The 26,480-nt window shown below is 46.5% G+C and overlaps 1 protein-coding gene and 1 long non-coding RNA gene across 3 annotated transcripts; both read left to right on the forward strand.

Moving 5' to 3' along the window:
- Positions 1-5,206: 5,206 nt before the first annotated feature.
- LOC120659612 lies at positions 5,207-26,149 on the forward strand. Of its 2 annotated transcripts, XM_039937808.1 has the most exons (15): positions 5,207-5,532; positions 6,037-6,209; positions 6,321-6,603; positions 13,408-13,633; positions 13,736-13,887; positions 13,977-14,191; positions 14,340-14,741; positions 15,093-15,173; positions 15,284-15,360; positions 15,928-15,988; positions 23,127-23,642; positions 23,759-23,890; positions 24,005-24,165; positions 25,576-25,644; positions 25,785-26,149. In XM_039937808.1, exons 2-15 carry the CDS (start codon positions 6,039-6,041, stop codon positions 25,882-25,884), a joined length of 2,646 nt encoding a protein of 881 aa, XP_039793742.1. In that variant the 5' UTR covers positions 5,207-5,532; positions 6,037-6,038; the 3' UTR covers positions 25,885-26,149. The 2 variants fall into 2 exon arrangements, with proteins under 2 accessions (XP_039793742.1, XP_039793743.1); XM_039937809.1 differs by lacking the exon at positions 5,207-5,532 and having other exon boundaries at positions 6,045-6,186; positions 6,273-6,603.
- Positions 15,995-17,356, forward strand: LOC120659613. The gene is made up of 2 exons (XR_005669118.1): positions 15,995-16,249; positions 16,418-17,356. It is a non-coding gene; the product is annotated as an uncharacterized LOC120659613 (long non-coding RNA).
- Positions 26,150-26,480: the final 331 nt, after the last annotated feature.

Below are 26,480 nucleotides of genomic sequence, written 5' to 3' on the forward strand. Positions count from 1 at the left end.
GATGGAAGTGTTAGTCGAAAGCTACCTGTCGTAGCCAGTTTCGTGTCAGCACTTGTAAAGATAACGCTGACAAGCAACTTCCACGAACGGCATTGGACGTTGTGCCAGGTGAGTGGAAAATAGACTCGGCTGCGACTCTTTTTTTTTTCAGGGCCTGCACTATTCCAGCTGACATGTCTCGGGTCTCCATCCAAAATCTTGGAAACTCGGCGACGAACAACTTGCCACGGAATCTTGGCGTGTTGCCGCGGCCTTTCCCGCCCGCGACGTGAGTCGTGACGACTCAAAACGGAAAGGAAGGCTGTTCTTCTCTCGTCGTACCATCTTCGATGTATCCGATGCCCGTCTTCCTTCATATATCGCGTGCTAGGCGAATCTACGGGCCCCACCACATCACAACGATCACATCTCCGCGAAGGCGCGAACAATTTGATGCGAGCGAAACAAGTATGGCGTGTTGCAGAAATATGGTTTATACATCAACAATACATCATTTTGTACGCAGAAAGGGGTAATCGCAACGTGGCTGCGAGTGAACCCAATAATCTGAAACACACACTCTCTCTCTCTGCGCGCGCGCGTGCCAATTTACATGCAAGATCTTTTGAAACGATCACCTTTCCAATCTCCACCCATCTTCATTGTACATTTGTACCACACTACCACGCCATCAACATCATACTTACTATATTTTCACGTTATTCGTAAGTGAACTGCACATCTTTCCCTATCATTCTGTGCTTCAATCACCATGTCTCAACGGAACTAGTCTGATGACGATGATCCGGCCAAATTCCAGTCTTAGCTTACTCTCTGGCAAATAGTGACGGCATCTCAACCAACTAATCTTGGCTGTATGGAAGAATTTAAGGTAGCAAATTAAAGCAAACCATCTGAAGGTGGACCACTTAATCAACTGGAGATTCGCTGCAGGGGCTGGTTCGTTCCCGTCCCTGTTAACGTGTAGCTTGGATTGATTTGGAGGGCCTCTTTTCAGTGGCAGAGCTTGAACACTGAATCAGGGGTAATTAAGCTGACAATTCGATGAACAGTGCCAAAATTACTATTCACCTAGTGAAAAACTTGCATAGCCAGGGGGCCATGGCCCCCTTTGGCCACAACGTGTTGTTTTTCGAATAGGAGCTATGCCGAGGCTTAGACACCTTATGTTGCTTGGGTTGGGGAAAACGCCAGCAGGGATGGTGGTTTTGATTTGGGCCTGGTGAACCTTCCATAGCTGGGTCCATTTCCGATATGATGGCTCTAACAGGGAGGAATTGGAGCAAACCAAGTTTGGTTTGGCTCGTAGCACACGTAGCACAAACTTTGACCAATAATTAGGAGTACTAAATAAATGCTAGAAAACTAACTCCACAACCCCTGTGCCACTTCACGAGACGAATCCAATGAGGTTTTTGACCGCATAATTATAGGTCGGTACTGTAGCATTACTGTAGTCAATCATCAATTAATTATCATCATTAGATTTGTTGCGAAAAGTTACACTCATTCGTAAAAAATTTTTACAAATAAACTTCGTTAAATACTTCATGCATGCAGTATTCTTTTTGTAGCACGAGTAGTGCAACAGAACCAAACAGGGCCGCGGTGATGCGTTTAGTTCACATCCATCCCAATCATCCCACCCATCACATCTACACCAGTAGTTACCCATGAGGAAGGTGTGCTAGGTCTTGCTATTATTCCTTGTTTCTCTCCTTCCCCCTTTCATTATGAATTTAATTGCGTTTGTTTCTTCCGCAGTCTGTTCCTCATCAGAATCAGCTGGCGGATTTATTGACTGACTGATAGAGATGAAGGTGTGCCAACAATGTTAGCCTAAACGTTAAACGGTGAACGATTGGTCACCCACTGTGTAGCAAATAGCCGAAATATACGGCCGTTTAAATGGCCTTGTAAACGGTCGAAATGGGTTTATACGGCTTTACACGGCTAATCGGCCTACATGGCTACCCATCGAGTAGCGTTTACACGCCGTATAAACGGTGTAAACGGCAGTGTAGGCAAACAGCTGCCAACCTTGCTGGATCTGGTCTTGCCCCATTTCTTCTAACCCACTTTTCCCAATTTCTTTCTTCTAACATTAAAATTTCCTGTATTCCTGCCCAGAAGCAGCTCAAAAAGATGATTTGGAGACAAAACAAACAAGTCCGCAGTGGTTGCAGGGACAGTAGGGATGCAAGTTATTAAAATTTTCGGTCATTGTGTCGGCCCAAAAATTTGATAAAATAAATTAGGATGGTATTTCATTTAATTAATTTGGAAGGAAAAATGAATTAGAATGTTATGTCATTGTAATTAATTAGCTAATCTAGAAAACACCATTGGCTACCCACTTGGGGCAAGATCCTCTGTTTCCAAGTTTTCAAATATTTAATTGCTTGCCCATGGACTCGTTTTTCCAAAGAACCTGCACCTGTGAGTATTTGAATCCTGCACTCATGCGAGTGACACTAATTGTACATCTCCTCAGTAGTCAGTGCTCAGCAGTGATGTTATTTTACAGAGTATGTGATTGTTGCTCTAGGAAATGATGTATTTTTTTCTTCAGATTATAAAAAAAGGACGTACCCAGTGCCGTAGGCTCCCGCACTGTGCGGGGTCTGAGGGAGGTTATTAGCAGGAGATCTTTCCCACACATCGTGCAATGTGTAGAGGCCACCGCTCGAACCTGTGACCTCTCGGTTCACAGGCGGCAACCACTACCACTTGCGCTAGGCCACCCTTTTTTTCAGATCATAGAACTAGGAAAAATTGATGAATATATTTGAGTTGTCACACCTGCTGTGGTAAAGTCCTCTTCTTCAGGAGATGGCACCCTCGATTATTGGTGATTACCAATATGATGTATCTAAGCTGGAATTGATGTAAATGTTTGTTGGGTGAGTTCATGTTGAGAACACCTCGTACGAAATACTACATTGCTCGAAAAGTGCTTTGATAGAGAACTACCAGAAAGTTATTTCGCTGGGTGAGTACATTTTTGAGACCTAGCTAGACCATCTTGTGAGTCAGACTGTCTCTATTGCAACCGGAAGCTGTTTACAGAAGTAAAAAAAATCAAATCGCATGTAAGAAGAATCCTAAGAAACTTGCTTTACTTTAATTATTACTCTGCTATTAGCCACAACAACATAGGTTTCCGGCATTCCAGATTCATTCTTCATATAGTTCTCCAATGCAAAATTGTAATGAAGTCGTCCTAACTCAAGGCAAGAAAGGTACATTTCTGCGAGATATATATGGTGCATTCACAGCTATCTAGAAAGTGCAGAAATCAGCTGTCGTGTTTACGCGGTAGTATTGAAATAAGTCTATCGGCGTGCTCCAGAGAAGAACACGCGTGGACGATTATTTACTTACAGATGAGGATGAATGAAAATAACAGCAGTCCCGGCGGGATTTCTACAGCCCTTGTTAGCATCTATCACTACACTAATCACAGACGTCCTGAGTCCCTCTCCGTATGGAGATGCGAGACGTCAAAAGAAAACTGTTGTTTTCTTGCAGAAAGTTGCAGCGAGATGCTTGTTTCAAGGAGCGCAACGTGCATCCACGTTTTTCCCATTGGAGATGCAAATACTTTCTATTTCCAAGGAGTCCTACTAGCTAGCGCCCAAGCTGGCCAGCACTTGCAGCCGCACCAAAGGTGCATCGATCCATGCCCGGCATTTTTTTGTCCACCCCAAGGGCCAAGCCCCTGTTTGTTTCTGCGGCTCACAGTCACGCGAAAACGCATCGCGAATGCGGCTCCAAGCTCGCTTTTTGGAATCGCGGGTCCCCAGTTCATTTCTTCCAACTGCACAACGTGGGCGACTCCCAGTCGCGCGTCCGTCGCAGAACGTTCGGCGGGATTATTCCGCTTATCCCGCTCGCTCGAACGCCATCGCGAACGCGAGAAACGCGATTCCAAATAGGCCTCAAAGCTTGCGCTGCAACGCCTGGTTCTGCGCTGCAAAGCTATCTTAAGCAGCGCCGCTGCTACTGGCAGCTTCACGTGCACGGTAATTATAGTTTATTTGACTTTTTAACCTCAAATTTGACTATTCGTCTTATTTAAAAATTATGCAAAATATCATATTTTTTTTGTTGTGGTTTGTTTTATTAATATAAGTTCTTTAAAAATAATTTATATTTGACTATGTTTACTTAAATTTTTTAAATAAAATAAGCGGTCAAATTTGAGGTTAAAAAATCAAAACCAAATATAATTTGAAATAGAGGAAACAGCAGCATGTAATATCAGTGCTTGAAATGCTTGATCAGTCACGGCGCAACACGTACGTACGTTCCGCTAGAAAGCGATCCAATAAGGGAAAATTAGATGCATACCATTAAAAAATATCAAGTTTAGAAATATACCATCAAAAGATCACTTATTTGATATATAGCACCAAAAGGTCACAAGTTATTGGTCTGTACCATTCCATAAGTTCTGTCAGTTCTATTGCTATTTTCCGTCAGTTCCATTTTTTTCTTTCTTTCATTTCTTTTTCATCCTCACACAAGGCTGGGCGCTCCCTCTCTTGAAGCCAGAAGCCCATGCACGGCTGCACTCGCTGTCGTGCCTCCGAGCTCTGAGCTCTCATAGTGCCTTTCCATACCTCCTCCTGGCCCTTCTCTAGTGCGTGAAGCTCCTTCCAACATGGCTGGTGAGTTACCGAGCTCACCACCGCGACTTGGAGCAGCGCCGCCCGCGGCCCGTCGGATTTGCAGAAGAGTAGAAGACCTTTCTCCAGTCAGCTCATTGTCGATCGTGCGAGGGTGAGATGCAATCCTGTTGGAGCAAGGTTCAAACCGCCAGCTACTGCTTTGATGCTTCCTCAAACGATGGAGCTGGAGGCTTGGAGCAATATGCCCAACAGTTCACTGTGACATTCCGGGCGGCCGCGGCCAGCAGGAGACTTCAGGAGTGATAGTGGTTGGAGGAGGTCGTTCGGCTGTGGTGGTAGTAGAAGTGAGATACAGGCAGCAACAGCTGCAAGAAATCGTAGAGCGAGGTAGGGGCCAAGAAGCACGGAAGAAGATGACTCAACGGGCGGGAGCAAAATAATTTGCCGTTAGAAAGTTAAAGGAAGTGGTACAGATCAATAACGTTGTAATCTTTGGATGCTAAATATCAAACAGGTGATCTTTTGATGGTATATTTCTAAAGTTGACATCTTTTAGTGGTACTCATCCAATTTTCCCATCCAATAATTGCGCATCGCTTTCCCTTGCTACTGTGCGCAACACTTTCCCTTCTCGCTCCCTGCATCGCTACAGCACTCAGCTCCCCGTACTCTATCTGCTAATCCTGGAACCCCAAATTCTTCAGAAGTTGCTCTAGTGTATCGAAGATCAAAGACTGGCGGTGAGCGGAGCTGGCGCACGGTCGCAGGACAAAGGACTAGGAGAGCGCGTACGGCGGCGAGGGCAAGCGGTGGCGACTGGCGAGCCAGCAAGCCAAAATCACCGGCTCTCTGACTGTTGTCCTCGCCATCTGTTGCTCACGGACTGCGCTCCGGCCAGGTAACCATTTCTCTGCTGCCATTCGGTTCCAGATCTGATCCCTTCGTCCCTCTCCTATTTTCTCTGCTGCTCGCAAAGTCTCTAACCGGTCCATGATAGTTAATTAGTACTTAGTAGACCCCCCGTCGACTTCTTCACGAACACAGTGAAGAGCTCAGCTCTGTAAAATGATATATGTTCGACCCTGTTGAACGCAACGCACCACTGTTGACTTCGAATGTTTGTGTCGCACGTGTTTTCAGTATGCTCGAATGTTCGAATGTTGGACTTAAAAAAGCAGATCTGTGTACCTATAGAATTAAATTTATATACATAGATGGTTTACCTTCAATATTCCATTGAATTTAAGCTTTGATGCAAATAAACATATTCAGCTAATTCCGTGCCCCGTGGCAGTGCGTGAGCATCACCTGCTATGGTATATGTTTTTTTTTTGTAAGTATGGTATATGGTTGGAAGTGGTTACTTCGTTTCTTTTAACAAAAGAAGGCTCTGTGCAAACAGGAATGGACAGTAGAGCTTCTACCTTTGATGATTACAGGAAGCAGCTTCAGATGGTGCTTGAGGATCCTAGTGAAGCACCTGTACCTGTGTCACTGGATTTCTTGAAAGACATCACAGATGGTTTTTCTTCTGATCGACTAATCGGCAGGGGTGGGTTTGGAGAAGTGTACAGGGTAAAATCATTTCTTCTTTTCCACCAGTATTTTCAATTTCTTATTACAGGAATTCACTTTCAGATGTAACCAGCTGGTAGTGATGAAAGGCTCACGTACCATGTTCTTCAGGGAATTCTTGGGAGGGGCAAGTTTATTGCTATCAAGAAGCTTTATGCTGAACATGTGGTTGCTGATCACAAATACCAAGCTGAGCTCGATTCTCTATTGAGGATACGGCACCAAAATATAGTGCTACTTATTGGTTACTGTGCCGAGACAAAGTTGCAAGTGGTGTCACAAAACGGGGAACATATTATGGCAGAAGTACGTGAACGTTTGCTCTGCTTTGAGTACATAGGCAACGGAAGTCTTCGTGACTATGTTCCTGATCTCCATATATTTAAGAAAGAAGGTATATACAGTCCATAGATCATCTTTACTTTCTTTACACAATCTATCAATTTATTAGAATATGAGTATGCGCAACCGCACTGTCAATCAGTAAGCCATATTAGAGTTCGGAAAAATATACACCCAATTGGCTGTAAGCACCACCTGACGCAAAACCTTGAACTAATGTTAACTGATACTTTATTGTCTTTTGCTTCCTTGGCAACAGGGGGATGATTCCACCACCACCTTTATCTATGTATGCTAGCTTAGAAATAAATAATCTCCACATTTGGAAATAGTAGGCGTATGTTGTTTAGTTAGGACATAACTTTTGATCGTGATTACTCTGTTAATGTCATTTGTTTGATACAAAATCATATCACAAGTGAATTAGTTGAAACATTTAAAAAGCGTGTCTAATTCCATGTCATGTTGTGATGATTTAGCGTGTTAAAACATGTGTTTAGAAATCTCTTAACAGTTAACACTGAAAGAGTGTTAAATATTGTGAGATTTGGACGCGTCCTCGAAATTGTGTAATAAACATCTTCATGTTCCGGTGTAGATCATGCGCGTTAAAAAAAGCCTAGCTGCGGGGGGTTTTCTGGTAGTTTTGCGTTGTCTTGTTATTTTAATGGCTATTCCGATTGACAAGGAGCTCACTTCAACCGGTCCGCCAATCGGCCAAAATAATCGTGCCGACTTCAAGTAGAATTAAATGAAGAATTGCTTAAAAGTTACTCCTATGATGCCTTGTTTCTGAGGATAAATTTTTGTTGGTGTATATGTGAGCCCATGTATAGAGGCTCACGTCTAGGAACTATATATCCCACCCTTCTAGGGTTTGGAAGAATAGACACAATTATTCTCTCCTACATGGTATCATTAGCCTAGGTTCCCTCTCCTCCCACCCTCATGCCGCCGCCGCCGGTAGCCATGGCCGGCCACCAGCCGCCGGCGCCACCTCCCCTCTCCTCCTTCCCTCCCCTTTCCTCCTCCCCTGTTCCGGCCTCCTCTTCCCCTGTTCCGGCCGCCTGGGGCCGCTCTGCCGCCGCCGCAGCCGCTGGCGCGAGCGCGGGCGCGACGGGCGCAGGGGGCGCAACGCCGAGCACTGAGGGCGCAGCGGCCGCCGCGGGCGCAGCGCTAGGCGGCGCCGCCGCCTCCTCTGCTGCGGCCTTCGGTGCCGCCTGGCCCTAGATCCGGCCCGCCGCCGCCCTTGCCCTGCTCGAGCCCGCGCCCGAAGGCGGCGGCGCCGCCGCTACTGGCGCGGGTGCCGGGGCTGCGGGCGCAGGGGGCGCAGGTCCCCTGCCGCCGCTCCAGGCCGACGCCGCCCTCCGTGGGCAGCAGGCCGACGCCGCTCTCGCCGCGGCCCTCCTCGCCACCAAGTCGGAGGCTTCGGCGGTTTAGGAGCGGGTCCGCGTGGCTGCCCTCGCTTGGGAGCGCGAGCGCGCCACGGCCGACGCCCTCGCTCTCCGGGTCGCCGAGGCGGAGCACTACTTCCGCATCTCCTCCGGCCCGCTGCCCGTCGTCCTCGAGCACGGCGCCTCTTCCTCCAACCAGGCCCCGCCTGCTGGATCTGGACCCCGGCACGACCCGACCGACCCCATGGTCGCCCAGCTCCACCTCCAGGCGGCCGGCGTCCAGAACATCAGGGCCCTGGTCACCGTCCTCCTCGACCCCACGTCCTCCTCCTATGGACGCTGGCGGGAGCAGGTCCTCCTCGCCCTCCACCGCTACGCCCTCGACGACCACGGCCTCGTCGACTCGCCGATTGAGGCGTGGGACGTGGTGTGGCTACGCCTCGACAGCGTCGCCCTGTCCTGGATCTTTGGGACCATCTCCATAGATCTTCAGGACCTCGTCAGGACCCACGGCAGCACCGCGCGGTAGGCCTAGCTGGCGCTCGAGGGGTAGTTCCTCGGCAACGCCGAATTTCGCGCGCTCCAGCTCGACGCCACCTTCCGCACCTTCGAGTAGGGGGACTTCTCTGTTGGTGAGTTCTGCCGGCGGATGAAGGGCATGGCTGATGCTCTTCACGATCTCGGGTGTCTGGTGTCCGATCGGGTCTTGGTGCTCAATGTCGTGCGAGGCCTGAGCAGCACCTATGACCACCTGAAGACGTGGATCACCTGCCAGAGGCCCTTCCCCTCCTTCCTGTAGGTCCGAGACGACCTCGCCCTCGAGGAGATCACTAGGGGTCTCGCGCCCGGATCGTCCTCGTCCATCCCCACCGCACTCGTTGCTGCTCCACCGGCTTCCTCCGCCGCTCCTGCCACCGCCCTCCTTGGTGCTGCTCCCGCCGGGGCAGACTGGAGGTGGGGGGGAGGGGGGCGTGGACGTCGGCGGCAGGGGGGGAGGGACGGGGTGGTGGTGGTACTGCTGGCCCTGCGTCTTGGGGGTACCGGTACCAGTGGGGGCCGTCGGGGCGCGCCGACTCCGGCTCCCGCTCCCGCTCCTGCCCCTGCCCCTGGAGGTACGCTCTGGCCATCCTTCAACAACCCATGGTCAGGGCGCATCTCGATGTGGTCCTTCCAGGGTCCAGGGGGGCCTCATCCTCAGCTCTAGCCGACGGCCATGTTCACCGGTGCGGCTCTCCTCTTCGCGCCGTCCTGGACCCCGCCCACTCAGCCCAGCCAGCAGCCGACCTGGCCTGGGGGTGGGACCAGGCCGCTCTGGCGCAGTCCTTCAACACCATGGGACTCACGCTGCCGGTTTGCACCGAGTGGATCGCCGACTCGGGTGCTCCTTCCACACCACCCCAGATGCTGGTATCCTCTCTTCTGTCCGACCCCCACACCCCTCTTGTCCTTCTTCTATCATGGTTGGTGATGGGTCTTGTCTTCCTATCATCGCCGTGGGTTCTGCTCCTGATTCTTTTCGTCTTCCCAATGTCCTTGTTGCTCCTCAGATGGTTCACAACCTTTTTTCCATTCGCCGGTTTACTGCTGACAATTCTTGTTCCATTGAATTTGACTCTTCTGGTCTTACTGTGAAGGATTTGGCTTCCCGGCGTCCGCTCCTCCGATGTGATAGCTCGGGGCCCCTTTACACCCTTCGTTTTTCTGCTTCCGCTGCTCCGCCTTCGACTTCTTCTTCGTCTGCTGCTTTTGCCGTGACGCCGTCTTTCACCACCTGGCACCGCCGGCTTGGTCACCCCGGCCGCGACGTTTTGGCTCAGCTCGTCGTAGTACCGATGTTTCATGTACTAGGACTCCTACTGAGCACCTTTGTCATGCGTGCCAGTTAGGTCGTCATGTCAGACTTATTTTTTCTTTTTTTCCTTCGCATGTTGCACATGCCTTTGATCTTATTCACTGTGACCTGTGGACGTCTCCTGTACTCAGCATGTCTGGCTATAAATACTATCTGGTGATGGTTGATGATTTTTCTCATTTCTTTTGGACTTTCCCTTTGCACGCCAAGTCTAAGACCTTCCCTACCCTCCACTTCTTTGCCTGGGTGTCCACTCAGTTCGGCCTCACCATTAAGGCCGTCCAGTGTGACAACGGCGTGAGTTCGATAACTCCACCTCCCGTTCCTTCTTCCTCTCTTGGGGTGTTCAGCTGTGTGTCTTGTCCGTATACCTCCTCAGAATGGCAGGGCTGAGCGGATGATTCGCACGACGAACGATGTCGTGCACACCCTTCTGATCCAGGCCTCTGCCTCCGCGCTTCTGGGCTGAGAGCCTCCACACCGCCACCTACTTGCTTAACCGCCTTCTGTCCACTGCTTCTCCTACTCCCACTCCACACCACGCTTTTTTCGGCACCCCTCCTCGCTACGACCACCTTCGGGTTTTCGGGTGTGCATGTTACCCTAACATCTCCGCCACTGCTTCTCACAAGCTGGCGCCCCGCTCGACTCGTTGTGTGTTTCTTGATTACTCCCCTGACCACAAGGGGTACCGATGCTTTGACCTCACCTCGTCGCGTACTGATCTCCCGACACGTCGTGTTTGACGAGTTGGATTTCCCCTACTCCACCTCCTCCACACCTTCTCCTGACTTCGAGCTGGAGTCGTTGTTTTCGACTGACCTGGTGGTTCAGCCACCTTTACCTATCTGTCCTTTCCCTGCAGGTTTTTTCGGTGCACCGGAACCGCTTCCGGTGATCCCTGCTGCGCCCAGCGCAGCCCCGGTGCCCGCTGTCGTGCCACGCGCGGCCCCAGGATCTCCTGTCGTGCCGTGCGCAGCCCCGGGGTCTCCTGGTGTGCGACGCGCGACCCCGGTGCCTCTCCCTGCACCTGCGCGGTACGCTCAGCCGGTGCAGGTGTACCGGCATCGTTCGGCGCCGACACCAGTGCTGCCTCCGGCTTCGGAGGCTCCTGCGACGCCTACACCGGAGCCGTCGCCGCCGCCTCGCTCTCGAGTCGAGCCGGCGGTGTTCCACCCGCCAGTCGTCAATCGGGATCCTTAACATATCCATCCCATGGTGACTCGGCGGATGGCATCTCAGGCCGCGACTCTCTCCGCCACCGAGGGGGAGCCGCGAGTCTCCCCGGTGCCCTCCTCTGTCCGCGACGCCTTGGCGGATCCTCACTGGCGTCGCGCGATGGAAGAGGAGTACGCAGCTCTTCTTGCTAACCAGACATGGGACCTCGTGCTACGTCTGTCTGGTTGCAATGTGGTCACAGGTAAGTGGATCTGGACGCATAAGTGTCGGGCTGACGGCACACTAGAGCGCTACAAGGCTCGCTGGGTTCTCCGGGATTTCACCCAGCGGCCTGGTGTGAACTATGATGAGACCTTCAGTCCAGTGGTGAAGCCTGCTACTGTGCGTACGGTCCTCTCGCTTGCGCTATCTTGCTCTTGGCCTGTGCACCAGCTGGTTGTGAAGAATGCGTTTCTTCATGGCACTCTGTCAGAGACAGTGTACTGCTCTTAGCCAGCAGGATTTGTGGACTCCAGTCGTCCAGACATGGTCTGCCGGCTCAACAAGTCTCTCTATGGTCTCAAGCAGGCTCCTCGGGCTTGGTATTCTCGGTTCGCCACATTCTTGCTGACATTGGGGTTCACCGAGACCAAGTCTGATATGTCTCTCTTCATCTACCGCCGTGGGGATGAGACTGGCTATCTGCTGCTCTATGTCGATGACATTGTGCTCACAGCCTCCAGTCAGCAGTTGCTTCCGCGCGTCATCTCCTCTCTGCAGCTGGTGTTTGCTACGAAGGATCTTGGTCATCTCCTCGCCCGTCTGGCCTCCTCCTTCACCAGCGGCAATATGCCCTCGATATTCTGGATCGGGCTGGGATGACTGATTGCAAGCCCTGCTCCACTTCTGTCGACACTCAGGCGAATCTGTCTGCTGATTTGGGTGATCCTGTAGCTGATCCTACTGCCTACCGGAGTCTGGCCGGTGCCTTGCAGTACCTCACCTTCACCAGGCCGGATCTCACACTGTTCAGCAGGTCTGTCTCCATATGCATGATCCCCGGGAGTCACACCTTTCTGCGATGAAGCGTATCCTCCGCTACGTCCGTGGCACTGTGGACCTCGGCCTGGTCCTTCACCGCTCGTCCTCTGCTGAGCTGGTTGTCTACACCGATGCTGATTGGGCTGGCTGTCCGGACACTCGCCGCTCCACTTCCGGCTACGCCGTCTTCCTGGGCGGCAATCTGGTCTCCTGGTTGTCCAAGCGGCAGCTGGTTGTCTCCCGCTCCAGTGCCGAGGCGTAGTACTGGGCTGTCGCTAACGGCGTGGCGGAGGCGTCCTGACTACGATAGCTCTTGGCGGAGCTCCACAGCCCGCTTGCCAAGAGCACGCTCGTTTACTGCGACAACGTCAGCGCCGTGTATCTCTCCACCAACCCCGTTCAGCATCAGCGGACGAAGCATGTGGAGATCGACTTGCACTTCGTGCGCGACAGGGTCGCCATCAGCGATGTTCGGGTACTTCATGTCCTGACCACCTCCCAGTTTGCCGACATCTTCACCAAGGAACTACCCTCCTCGACCTTCTCGGAGTTTCGTTCCAGCCTCAACGTAGTAGGTGGCTAGTTGTGGCTGCGGGTGGGTATTTGCCCTGCGTGTACTTTCTTGTTGTCCAGTCTTGAACACCGCTGCGCCGGTTGTTCAGACTGCGGGGGGGGGGTGTTGGTTTTCTTGTTGTCCAGTCTTGAACACTGCTGCGCCGGTAGTTCAGATTACGGGGGGGGGGGGTGTTGGTGTATATATGAGCCCATGTATAGAGGCCCATGTATAGGAACTATATATCCCACCCTTCTAGGGTTTGGAAGAATAGACACAATTATTCTCTCCTACAATTTCGAATGGTTGGATTCCTTGTATTTGAAGGATGGAGGGAGTAGACATTAGTTTGGTGCCACTTAGGATAGTTTGATGACATGACAACGAGATAAAAACAGTATCTCCATTGAGATACAACTTGAATCATCTAAGAAAAGAGATACAGCTTGGACAGAAAAACCGAGTTTGGAAACTGCGCCCATGCCCATGTTTTGGGCCCATTGTTGATATAATACAAACTAATTCACTTGTGTTTTGTAAAAAATCAACACCATGATACCATGCATTGCAGCTGTAGTATCATGCTCTGATCATACGACATGATATCTTTAGACAATGTTGGAAGTGGTAGGCCCAAGCCCCTGTTGACCAATCTGATGCCATTAGTTTTGTATTACAAGATCATGTACTATTAATAAAGTTTAGTAAAGGCTTGTCTTAATAAAATGAAATTCACCAACTCATTTCAGACGAGTACATAATTGTTTTACCCCACCCACGTGCACAAAGTGGGCCCAAAATGCTACACAAAGTGTGATCATTAGAATATTGTCTGTTCATCTATATATTTGTTCTCAGACGATCAAGATCTTCCTGGCTGGGATAAGAGATACACAATAATGGAAGGGATCTGTAGAGGTTTAGATTTCCTTCATGAGGAATGCAAACTTACTCATATGGACCTTAAACCTGAAAACATACTGATGGATGGCAACATGGTTCCAAAAATTACGGATTTTGGTTTGTCTAGGCTCAAGGATGCAGAAAAGTCTCAAATTGTCACTCAGACGCTTACTGGAACACTGTAAGCAACGCCTAAAGCAACAACACCAATGTTTCTTCTATCTTCATTATCAGATTATTATATATCCTTGAAGTGTTTAATAACATTCAAGTTGGGCTGCAGCGGATACATGCCACCAGAATACCTACTCCAGGGCCAAATATCACATCAGACGGATATGTACAGCATGGGTGTTATAACTTGCGAGATAATCACAGGCGAAAAGATGCCCTTTGTCTGGAGTAGTGAGGCCACGAGTAGGAAATTCACAGAGAGTAAGAGCAACTAAGCAAAAGCCACTGCATGTATATATACCAGCCATCATTATTTATATGCTCTATATCTCACCTATGCAAATGTGCAGGAGCTTGCAGAAGATGGATGGAAATATTTGACAAGTCACTGAATGACGCGTCACTAAAGGAAACATATATGAACCAAGTAAAACAGCTGCTCGACATAGCCCAAAACTGCGTGAACCACGACAGGATGAAAAGGCCTAGTTCATCGAAAATACTTGAAGCAGTTTTTAATCAGAATCCATCAAGCTTGTGTGAATTAGATAGCAATTATGGACAGGTATAACCTCTCTCTTGATCCTCATGCCGCGAGCTCTCGCCAAACATTACGTGCGGAAGAACATGCCTGAATAATAATAAAAAAAACCTCTATCACCTTATGAATTTGTTATCAGCTGACTTGTTGGCCCTCTTCTTGACGACGGCAGGTTAGCGAGCTCCTCACCGTGCATCCACTGCAGCTCGATTTCTCTTCACCTGACACAAAAGAGCTAAATTGCAGCTCATGCTCGCTGCATTTAACCAACAACATGGATATACCTGTGGCCTTCAGGCTCGTACCATCGTCTGAGACTCTAGTGGCGCATTATTGGTGGCCGCGATCCGCCGTGGTGCCACCGAAGTGCAGGTACACACTCGCTGTCATAATGCGTCCATGGCGAAATCCAACCTTCGGCAACGATGGCTTTTTTACACTCGAGAGCACCAAAGCGAGGATAGTTCAGGACCTACGGGTCGCCAACGACCCAGAAGAAATATTTAAGAGAGCGACAGAAAGGGGCTTTAAGGTGCACGAGGTGAAATTAGCTTTTGTCTGTGCACGTACTGAGGTGAGTTGAGCTCTCCTTCGCACAGAATGAATGAATGGGTACAAAGTTACAGAAATTTTACAATGATTGAAAAAATAGGAGTCATCCATCTGATAAAATCCTACGGTGGTGAAGATAGGAAGTACCTAGAAGTACTCAGGATAAAGTACCTGGTACTTTGAAAATGTAGGAGTACCAAAAAAAGTGGGGCCAAATAATAATTTAATTTATTTTTTATAAATATTTTCGATAGATTGTGTGTAAATAAAAGTGGATTTGTGCATATCCTTCCGGTGGCAGGCCTATACATATGTACAGGCTAGCAATAAGTAGATGACCGGACTCTATTTTAAAATATTTTTTATTTCACAGCTGCCAATAGGTCCCGATTTAAAACCAGAGCTGACCCAACGAGTTTCCTGGGACGGACAAGACATGAAGCCTGGACTCGTGGTGCGTGATTTTCATTAATTAGATTGTCTATTTGATTCCATTCCAGAAATTAACATATGTTACTTTTTTTTTTGCCTACTCTGGTTTGTTTTTCTTTCATTCTATATCAGGTGATACCAGTGAATAGGGATGTCAATCGTTTTCTAAAACGTTTGGACATGTGTATAGTGCATCCAACAGAGCCATGGTGAGTGGAATGTTTTTCTTTTGGGAGAAGCTAAATTTCAAGCATTTTTCAGCTTTTGCTCGCATAATAATAGGCGTTCAATCTAGCTTAAGCGTGTGCTGCACATATACCATGCGTGCGCGTGTGGTGTATAAGTCTGAGTGCATGTATATGTCCCCCTTATACCTCCTCCATTATTCAAATATAAATTTCAAAAATAAACTAATTTGTTGCCATAAACATCATGTTATAAAGAATGGAGTAGTAATACTTTTAATAAAAAAAGTGGAGCTAGATTTTATTAGGGATGTGTTACGGGGCGTACCTTTCCTACTTTGGTAAGGTACCGGGAGGTACATTTCCTATTTTGGTATGGGTCTCACCTATTTTGGTACCGATCAGGTCTTTTTTCTAGGTACCTCTTATGTCTTAGCCATCGGTTTCAACTTGATGGACGATCCTCATTTGTTTCAACCACGATATTGTAGGATAAATTACGTGATGTTGTCTACATGCTTAGCTTTAGTTACGTGATGTTGTCTCCATGCTTAGCTTTAATTGTGACAAATTTATACTTGTGATACACAGGATCTTTAGGAGAGAAGGCCCTCTCATGTACCAATTTGTTGTATGGAACTATGATAGGCTGGTAAGTCTCATAGTTAATATTCCTTTCTTGAACAAAGCGACAACATTATTGATCATTTGAGATTAATATTACAATATTAAGCAACCCTCCTCACAACGGGAAGCTGCGCGCCACACAGAACAATGTGGTGGTGCGTTACCGATAGCTCGTACGATGCACATTTTCATTCTCTTTATACTGCCAGAGTAAATGAAAGAGAATCCCGCTCAATACAACCGGAAGTAACTATGTCATAAGTACGTGACAGTCATGAGATTTTAGGTTTGTGAATATCTTCTCTGTCATATTTATTATTCCCTTTATATTTGAGGACAACCCAGACGGGACCTTGATACCGCTCAGGCACTCAACACATGCTTTCTTCTCTTCTTTGCTAAGAGTGTAGCTAGCACGACTTAAGCATTGACGTTCTTTATCTCTCTTTTCTAGATGAAGGCCAGCTTGTTCTTCCATATGTTTCAAGTCCTGTCATGCTTCTAGTGTATTTTTTGTCTCCCGGTACATGCTTCGGAAGCTTAGTAGGTTCACATAAAGATTCTTCGTGAGGTGCATCATGTCAATTGTGTTACGTACCTATAAGAATTCACAATATTGTACGTCCCAAAATATAGACTTCTTCCAGATGGGTCTCTTTCCGTTTTCACTCGGATTAAGTTGGCTACCAGGTCCCTTTCCAAAGACTACTTTGAGATCCTTTATCATACCAAATACGTGCTTACCATTACAATGCATAGGCTTGCTATGGTGGCCTGCCTTCCCTTTGAAATGATTGCCTTTATAACTTTGTGGGATGCTTGATAGGAACAAATCCACAATGGCCCATACACAACCTTCTTCCAGATGGGTCTCATTCCGTTTTCACTCAGAATAGGTTGGCTACCAGGTCCCATTGCAAAGACTACTTTGAGATCCTTTAGCATACAAAATATGTGCTTACCATTACAGTGCATAGGCTTACTACGGTGGTCTGCCTCCCCTTTGAAATGATTGCCTTTAGTTCTTTGCGGGATGTTTGATAGGAAGAAATCCACGATGGCCCATACACAACTTTTCCACGGTTATTCAAATATATGTTGTCATTATCATCTAAATAGAGCTTGCAGGCCCTAGATCCCTTGTGTTGTCTGTCATGAAAGCAAGGTTTTTAAAGCGGTAAGGCGAGGCGAGGCGATGGGGAACCGCTCAGTCGCCTAGGTGACGCCTAGGCGGGCTAAGGCAGGCTAAGGCGAGCTATAAGCAAGGCGATGGGGAACCGCCTTGTCGCCTAGGCGACGCCTTAAAAACAGGGCATGAAAAGTTACTAAGAGTAGGCCAATTATTGATTGTTACAAACAACAATACTTGTAGAGTAATATTATATTTTTTTAAGCTCATCCCGCATACGTACACATTTTTTATGCTCATCCCGCATACATATACATTTTTCTTGCCACAACAGTAAAAGTTCTTATCGGCACTAGGATGCCCGATCTTCTATCAGGTGAGGGTAACTCTCAATTTGACGGAGATTTGACACAAACGATACGGCTTCCAATCAACATGACCCGAACCCTGCAATCGCAGCACCACTTCTCTTTTGGTTATCAATTGTGCACTGCCGAATTAACCTCACTAAAAAGGCTATCACCTACATGCGAACCAAGAACACAAGCAAGGGCACAGAAAAAGACAACTCAATTTGCCGAGAACCTTGAATAAGCACTCAAAAATGTGGTTTTTGAAACCGATGAACAGTGAACTATTTGATTACAGATTAATTCTAAGCAAAACCCGAACCCTAGCATGGCGACGGCTACTTAATATATGGCTCTTAGGTCGTTCATGGACCCCTAACCATGCCATTAGTGGACCTAAACACGATATATGGCCAAAAGGCCCATAAGATGATGGAACAACACATCCACATGTTTCAAAGATTTCCATTGACCCAGAACGTCTTCTGATATGGGGGCCAGCGCCATTGGAAACTCTATGAAATTATCTTTCCATCCATACAAAGAACATCGAAATCGGATGCCGTATGTTACCTAGACGTCGATTGTGGGCTGCTCCTGGACTCTGAGGTGGACTTGAACTTGATATTGTTTGGGCCTCCAATTGGCTTGGACGCCCCCTTGCTAGCCCTCTCCACATCCGTGACTTTCTTCAATTATTTCCTTGTCCTCTCCATGGTTCCTAATTATAATAATGTCTTTAGGTAGCAATCTATTCTCAAAATAACTAAAAAGAATACATATGAATGAGTTCACTTTATCTTTAGCATGAATGGTTGTATGCAAGGGTGTCATGTCCACATAAAGTTCTTCAACTGATAATGGTTTTAGGTATACATCAATGTCATTGTTAGGTTGCTTTAGGCCTTGGATGAGCACAAGTATCATAAGGAACTTCCACTTCATGAAAATCCGAGGAAGGTTGTAGATACATAGAGTCACTGGCCAAGTTCTATGCCTTCTACTTACCGAAAAGATTCATTCCATCCTTAATTAAACCAAACATTAAGTTTCTTGTGTTATCTGCAAAGTCCGGGAATTCTTTGTTGATTTTGCTCCACTGGGACCCATCAGGGCATGTCTCAACATCTTGTCTTGCTTATGGTCATCTTTATGCCATCGCATCAACTTGGCATGCGCTTTGTTTCTAAACAAATACTTTAAATATGGTATTACAGGAAAATACCACATCACAATTCTCGTACTCCTTACCGTGATAGAGGATGTGATCATTAAGACATGCTTGCATCTTCTATATGTCCAATCCAGAGGGCATACAACCTATTTTGCTTCGTATGTTGTGGCAGGTGATTCGTTATCTTTCGGAATCATCATCTTTTTTGAGTTTCAGTAACTCCCCAAATCTCTTGTCAGTTACACCACTAGTTGCCTTCCATTGCAGCAAATTCAGTTCTATCTCTCTTGGCAATCTGGGTACAACAATTTGTTGTGGTCCTCTAACATGCACTAGAATTTCTTTGACTCATTTTCACTTTTGTAGTCTTTATGAGCATCACACAACAAGTCAAGAACTGACCAAGATCATTAGTACGCTTATCTTCTGCTGCCTCATCTTTAGCTTCCCCCATTGTAGTATCAGAAAAGGCACCATATTCAGCAAAACCAGGAAAGTTGTCATCATCCTCTTCTTCCTCACAATCTTCCACTATAACCCTTTTTTCCATGCGCGGTCCAACAAAATAGCCGGGCATGAAACCCGAATAAATAAGTGGTCGCGAAGGACCTTTGAGGAAGAGTAATCCTATTTATTCTTGCAAACAGCTTATGGGCAACACATAAAACCGTTCCACTTCATTTGCCTCAACCACATCGAGAAAATAATGCTCAGCGTGTACATCCATTGTCGGAATGCCGGTTCATCTGCACTGTATGTATGAGAAAGTGAATATATCAAAATTTGATTATAATAAAATTTAAGTATACAAAAATTTGAATATATCAACATGTGCTTATATCAAGATGTGATTATAAAAATTAGGGAATTTACTAAAGTGATGTTATACCAAAATTGAATACACAAAAAATGTGGATATATTAACATGTGAATATGTCAAAATGTGGTAATATAAAAAAAAGGCAGGCCCAGTGCCGGCGGCTCCTACATGAGTGGAGTCTAGGGAAGGGATAAACTGAGACAGACCTTTTCCCCTACAGTAACTGCAGGGAGGCTGCGTCGAATTCGCGACCTGGTGCTCAGTGGGTTGGCTTCTCACCACTGCACCAGGCCTGCCCTTCAAAATGTGGTAATATCAAAAAGTGATTTAAATATGTGAATATATCTACTACTACTACTACAACAACAACATAGTCTTTTGTCCCAAGCAAGTTGGGGTAGGCTAGAGATGAAACCCAAAAGACACAAAGGTCATGGTTCAGGCACGATGATAGCTAGTCTCCAAGCGCTCCTATCCAAAGCTAACTCCTCAGAGATATCCCAATCCTTAAGGTCTCTCTTAACCGATTTGTCACAAGTCAGTTTAGGTCTACCTCTACCCCTCTTTACCTTATCAACACGCTTTAGCACCCCACCACGCACCGGCACCTCCGGAGGCCTCCGTTGGACATGTCCAAACCATCTCAACCGATGTTGGGTAAGTTTCTCCTCAATTGGTGCCACCCCTACCCTTTCCCGAATAGCTTCATTCTAGACTCTATCCCTCCTTGTGTGCCCGCAAAACCACCATAACATCCGCATTTTTGCTACACTCAGTTGCAGGACATGTCGCCTTTTTGTAGGCCAACATTCAGCACCGTATAACATCGCCGGGCGAATCGCTGTCCTATAGAACTTACTTTTTAGCTTTTGTGGCACCCTCCTGTCACAGAGGACACCAGAAGCTTGACGCCATTTCAACCAGCCAGCTGAGATTCTATGCCTAACAACTTCATCAGTGTCGCCATCCTTTTGTAGCATCGAACCTAAATACCGAAAAGTGTTCTTATGGGCCACCACTTGCCCAACGAGACTAACGTCACCACCCTCATGCCTAGATGCGCAGAAATCGCACATCATGTACTCGATCTTGGTCCTACTAAGTCTGAATCCTTTTGACTCTAACGTGCGTCTCCATAGCTCTAACTTTCTATTTACCCCTGCTCTACTCTCGTCAACTAGCACCACATCATCAGCAAAGAGCATACACCAAGGGATATCACCTTGTATGTCCCTTGTGACCTCATCCATCACCAAAGCAAATAAATAAGGGCTCAATGCCGACCCCTGATGTAGGCCTATGTTAATAGGAAAGTCAATGGTGTCGCCACCACATGTCCGGACAAACGTCATTGCATTCTTGTACATATCCTTGATGAGGGTAATGTACTTAGTTGGGACTTTGTGCTTCTCCAAGGCCCACCACATGACATTTCTCGGTACTTTGTCATATGCCTTCTCGAGGTCAATAAAGACCATGTGTAAGTCCTTCTTCTGCTCCCTATATCTCTCCATCAATTGTCGTATTAGAAAAATCGCCTCCATAGTCGATATTCCAGGCATGAACCCAAACTGGTTTTGGGTCACACTTGTCACTCTTCTTAGGCAGTGCTCGATAACCCTTTCCCAGAGCTTCATCGTATAGCTCATCAGCTTAATCCCACGGTAGTTAGTACAACTCTGAACATCTCCCTTGTTTTCGAAGATCGGTACTAATATACTTCTTCTCCATTCTTCAGGCATCTTGTTTGACCGAAAAATAAAGTTAACAAGCTTAGCTAACCATACTATCGCTCTGTCACCTAGGCATCTCCACACCTCAATGGGGATACCATCAGGGCCTCTCGCTTTACCGCCCTTCATCCTCTTCAAAGCCTCCCCGATCTCTGCCTCCTGAAATCTCCTCACAAAACGTATGTTGGTATCGTCAAAAGAGTCATCTAGCTCAAAGGTAGTGCCCTCATTCACCCCATTAAACAGCTTGTCGAAGTACTCTCGCCATCTGCCCTTGATCTCGTCATCCTTCACTAGAAGTCGATCTGTCCCATCCTTGATGCATTTGATTTGGTTGATGTCCCGTGTCTTCCGCTCGCGGATCCTAGTCATCCTATAAATGTCCTTCTCCCCTTCCTTCGTGCCTAGTCGCTGATGCAGGTCATCGTACATCTTACCCTTTGCTATACTCACAGCTCGCTTTGCAGCCCTTTTCGCTAATTTATAATCATCGATGTTGGCTGCACTCTTGTCAAGGTGGAGGCGCTTGAAATATTCCTTCTTCTCCTTAATAGCCCTTTGCACCTCGTCATTCCACCACCAGGTGTCTTTCCCTTCCTGTTTGCCGCCCCTACTCACGCCAAGCACCTCTGAGGCCACCTTCCGGACACATGTCGCCATCTTTAGCCACATATCGTCAGCATCTTCTCCTTCTTCCTAAGGCCCCTCACCTAGCATCCTCTCCTTAAACGTTTGCACCGCTTCCCCTCTAAGCTTCCACCACTTCGTTCTCATAATCTTCTTGGCACGTTTGTCCCGGTGACTAAATTAATTTTTGTATGTTCAAATTTTGATACTACCAGATTTTTTATATTCACATTCTTTGCATATTCACATTTTGATATAAACTCAGTTTAATATATTCACATTCACTTCTTTTTACAATCACATTTTGATATAACCACATTTAGTAGCCTCATTTTAACATATTCACATTTTTTATAATCATAATCTCATTTTGATTATAACCACATTTTGATATATTCAAATGTTGATATATTCACATTTTTTATGTTCAAATTTTGATATGATACCATTTTAATATATTCTCTATAATCGTTTTGGGCCAACTACTTCTAGTAAGCAACATCTACATCTACAATATATCAAGAAAATTAGAGTTTGAGTGATGTTTTTCTAAAAAAAACATTCTCTCCAATCCAATAAACTTCAAATTTCTCTATTTCTTAAGCAAGAAATAAGGCATACTAACCATGAAAAGGTGAGAGAATGAAGTTGCTAACGTTTAGAACACTTGGATGAATGAAACTATCCCAAAATAGTGGAAGAAATGGCCGCGTGCCATGAACAGAAGCTCGATCTTTTCATGACTTAGGCAAGGGGAGAAGAATGTGTTTCATAACTAGGGATTGTTAGTCCTGATTGGTGGCTCCAACCGGGACTAACTCCCCAAGTGTCCCTAGTCATTAGCCCGAGAACTAATGTTGACATTAGACATAAGCCCAATATCGGCTGGGACTAACGTCCTAGACTGATGTGTGCTGTGCTTTTCCAATAGTGACGTATCCTTCGATATTCATCTCTCTCATGTTTACTGCTTGGATTTAAAAAAACCAGCAACTGACCACCAAGGTCCTTAATTCTTCTAGCAAAAAGCAGAGGGCAGATCGGCCGGCATGTCCTGTGTCCTTCAATCACCGTTGCAAACCCATTCAGTAGTCCAAATTCACCCCTTCTCTACAGGCGATCGCTTCCACTTACTCCACGGAGCTGGCATGAAAGACACGTCAGGTGGTTGTGTTTGCCCTCCTGAAAGACAGTCTAGGACCCGCACGTCAGTGGCATGAAAGGCCCGCGTGTTGTGTTTGCCCGAAAAGGCACCGTCTATATATATTGGATGCTTGTTAATAGATTGAAACAAAAAACAGAAAGCTATATGGCATACATCTTTGCGCAGGAGGTGGTGCCGTTCCTTCTTGTCAAAAAAAATCAACCAATCGATTGGACATTCCCAGATGACAATATATCAGATGATGTTGATGGTCTAGTCCTACCTGGGCCACCAAAATTTGTTTCACAAAAAAGATGGATTTTGGTCGGGTATCAACATGGATATGATTTCGGGCACGAAAAACTTGGTTACATATATGTGTACAATTATATTGCAGTGCAGAATTTTAAGGGATCCAAAACATATCTAGTATCAAAAATAAAGAGTTTTAAGGCCCATGACAGCGGCAGAGTATTTCTGGACGTCCATCCATCTAGGCCTTATGTGCTGTCGTCGGTAATTTCTGATGGTGATGATCCCGGGAAGTTAAAGCCAGTGAAGAGCATTAAGCTGTGGGACTGGGAGAATGGCTGGGGTTGTGTCAAGACATTTAACATGGAAGAAGCATTTGCAGGACGAGCTCAATTCAACCCAAAGGACCAGGATACTTTTGTTACAATTTCCAAAAATGGTGTTGTAAAGGTACATGAATTTTATGTTACTTCATCACGAGTGGTTTGATAAAGATAACTAGCATATTGCAGGCTGCCCGTGTTAATAGCATATGGAGAATTAATGTACTTGTGTTGAAATTATAGGTATGGAATATTGATTCTCCAGAATGTACTTATACCTTTACCACGACAGCCAGAGAAGCAAGGTGTTTTGATTTCTTTAGTACTCAAGGTGGAAAGCAATACTTGGTCATCGCTGAGGGTAAAAACTGTACGGTATGTAAGGCATCTTTATTAATTTGGGTTAGAACTGTCTGGTCATTCACTGAGCATTAATGTCGTCTGTACGAAATATTGCCACAATGACTTTTGTTTCCCGTGATGTGTCAGATATGGGACTACCATAGCGGGACACTTGTTGAAACTCTCAAAGGGAACATGGGTACTGTTTGTTCCCATCCTGAGCTTCCGGTACTAATTACAGCATCAGACGTCACCAGCGTCGTCAGCGTCGACGGAATAGTTCACCTATGGAGCTCCAGTACTTTCAGGTGTGCATCTAGTATATATTCTAGCTTTCCTCGCTACTGATATATAGTAACAAGTTTAATTACATTGAGCCCGAAATTTATAACCTTGTTAGCCTAATCGATCGTCTTAGAGGAGGGAGTGTGGTGATGTGTAGGGGTGCAAATTGATGATCCTTAGGAGCCCTTCCAATCCTGTTTAGTTCAAAATTTTGTATTACTTTTTCAAATTGAGATCTCATTTTGAAAAAAACAGTACAAAATTTTGAATTAAAGAGGATTGGAGGGGCATCTAAGGGTCACCAGTTAGCACCCGCGATAAAAATGAGAGGTGGGCAATCCGGGGTAGTGGATTGGGACATCCGGCCAGCCGGGTGGCGTAGAGGCTGCGCGTGGGATTGGTTTGAGAACGAGATTAGATGGAGATAGCCACCTACCGGCCCAGGGAGCTTTTATGGGCACTAGCGCTGGTCGAGGGTGGGCCGCGGGCCGGGTTTCCGTGTACATGGTTTGGCGCGCGGTTTGGCCATGCTGAACCGTGTGCCCTGATGCCTGATGTGTACATGCGTGAATCAAGAGTAGTTCGGTAAAATAAATATAATTTCACCTCCTTCAAATCTGTTGGCGTTCAGTAATATCAATATCAATGTTTCTTGAAGCTCTTGGCATTTTTGTGCCTTCTGGCCCTAATAATGCAAATGTGGAGGGCAATCTTTTTTTTTTTTGAATCCGGAGGGCAATCGAAAGGCGTATAGGAAGAGAAACAAAGACCCTACCTATATTTTGGATTAAAATAATAATTGTATATTTGCAATTGAAAGGGACACAGAGAGCAAAAGTAGACATGAGAATGAAATTTCTTTTCTTTCTTTTGAGCGACACCTAAAGTAGCCATTAGTTGGCTCAAAAGTAAGCATATTCTGAGAAAAATTAGCTTTCCTCGTCTTTTGCACCAATGCAACAGTACTTTTAAGTTCCCTCGTGCAGAGCTATGGAAGAATGTTCATTAATCTACTTGGTCAATAACTTATGTCAACATGATGAGGAACCAATGCCTTTTGAACTATTTATTAGAATAAATACTTATACCTAAAGATTCTTTAACCGTAAAAGTGGGAACAATATAGGCGCAGTTCTTTCTCCCGTTGTTTTTGTCGCCTAAGTGTGCCTAATGTGTGGCGAGCAATTTGCTCCCGTACATGCGGCGCGGCTGCTGCTCTGGCTCGGCGAGCTGCGGTTTTGGGCGTGAAATACCATGGTATCTGCTGACTGGCGAGATGAGCGGGTAAACTCATCTAGATGAAATTTGTCAATAACTTCTACATAGACATTATTTTGAGGTAATACATAGAGACATTGTCAATGCGATGTTCTTCGCTTACATTATGATGAAGCCATACTTTCATTGCAATTTGTGCTTGGTACTCTTTTCAGTCTTGTGGGCGTACTGAGCTCTGATCTTGGAAAAGTACTAGGAGTAGCTGGAGTGAAGGGATCGGGAAGGTATGTGCCAAAAAGGATATATATCCGGCTAAGAATCCGGATGCGTTTGTTTCTCTGTGCAAGCTCAGCATGTATTTGTTTCCTGTTTCCTTTTGTTCTGTGTCAAACATGTGAAACACAGAATATGCCAATTGTTGCAGGATCGTAATCAACCATGAGCATGGAATTGCAGTTGCTGAGATTGGCCATATGCTAGAAAGTGAAAGACCACATGAGTCAGACGGAAGCGAGATTGAGTAAAGATAAAGATGAAGCAAAGCTAGTTGGTATTAATTTTTTGTTTGCCTTAATTACATAATTCCAGCGCAGCGTTCATCTACTGAATTACTACTCCGTAGTCTCACGTCCCATGTTGGGGTGGAAACAGTTGATTAAGATTTGAGTGAGACTGTGTATTCTGTTGGTAAGTTGAGTTATGCATGTGTATATACCGTATGCTGTCATTGATGGTGCTTGATAAAGTAACAGATCCGAATCTTTTTTTTTTAAAAAAAAGGTTAGTTAGCTATCTAAGTTCATGTGCATTGCCACGGCAATGGAACCCAATTCTCCTATACTTGCCTTCTCATGCATTCTGGTACCTCTCAAATTCTTGAGAAGCTGCTATGTATAGTATATCGCAGATCCAAAGGGGTGACACCTTGCCGTGTCAATGAGCGGCTGCTATGTATATGTATATGTGCGCAGGGGTGGCGCGCGTCTCCAGGAAGTGAGGCCAGGCGAGCAGAGAGGTGAGCCAACCTATACAAGATCGCCAGTATACGCCGTTTGTCGCGCACAGACAGAAGCCGGAGGGTCACGCACAGAGCTCCTGCGCGGTGCAGCCCCCGGGTACC

The sequence above is a fragment of the Panicum virgatum genome, chromosome 2N (genome assembly GCF_016808335.1).
Source record: "Panicum virgatum strain AP13 chromosome 2N, P.virgatum_v5, whole genome shotgun sequence".
NCBI lineage: Eukaryota > Viridiplantae > Streptophyta > Magnoliopsida > Poales > Poaceae > Panicum > Panicum virgatum.

Excerpts from the sequence above, each read along its gene's own strand:
- LOC120659612 (XM_039937808.1), top strand. The coding sequence starts at position 6,039 with ATGGACAGTAGAGCTTCTACCTTTGATGATTACAGGAAGCAGCTTCAG. Across the intron at positions 15,174-15,283 it reads ACATGAAGCCTGGACTCGTG|GTGATACCAGTGAATAGGGA; the intron begins GTGCGTGATTTT and ends ATTCTATATCAG. Across the intron at positions 15,361-15,927 it reads GTGCATCCAACAGAGCCATG|GATCTTTAGGAGAGAAGGCC; the intron begins GTGAGTGGAATG and ends TGTGATACACAG.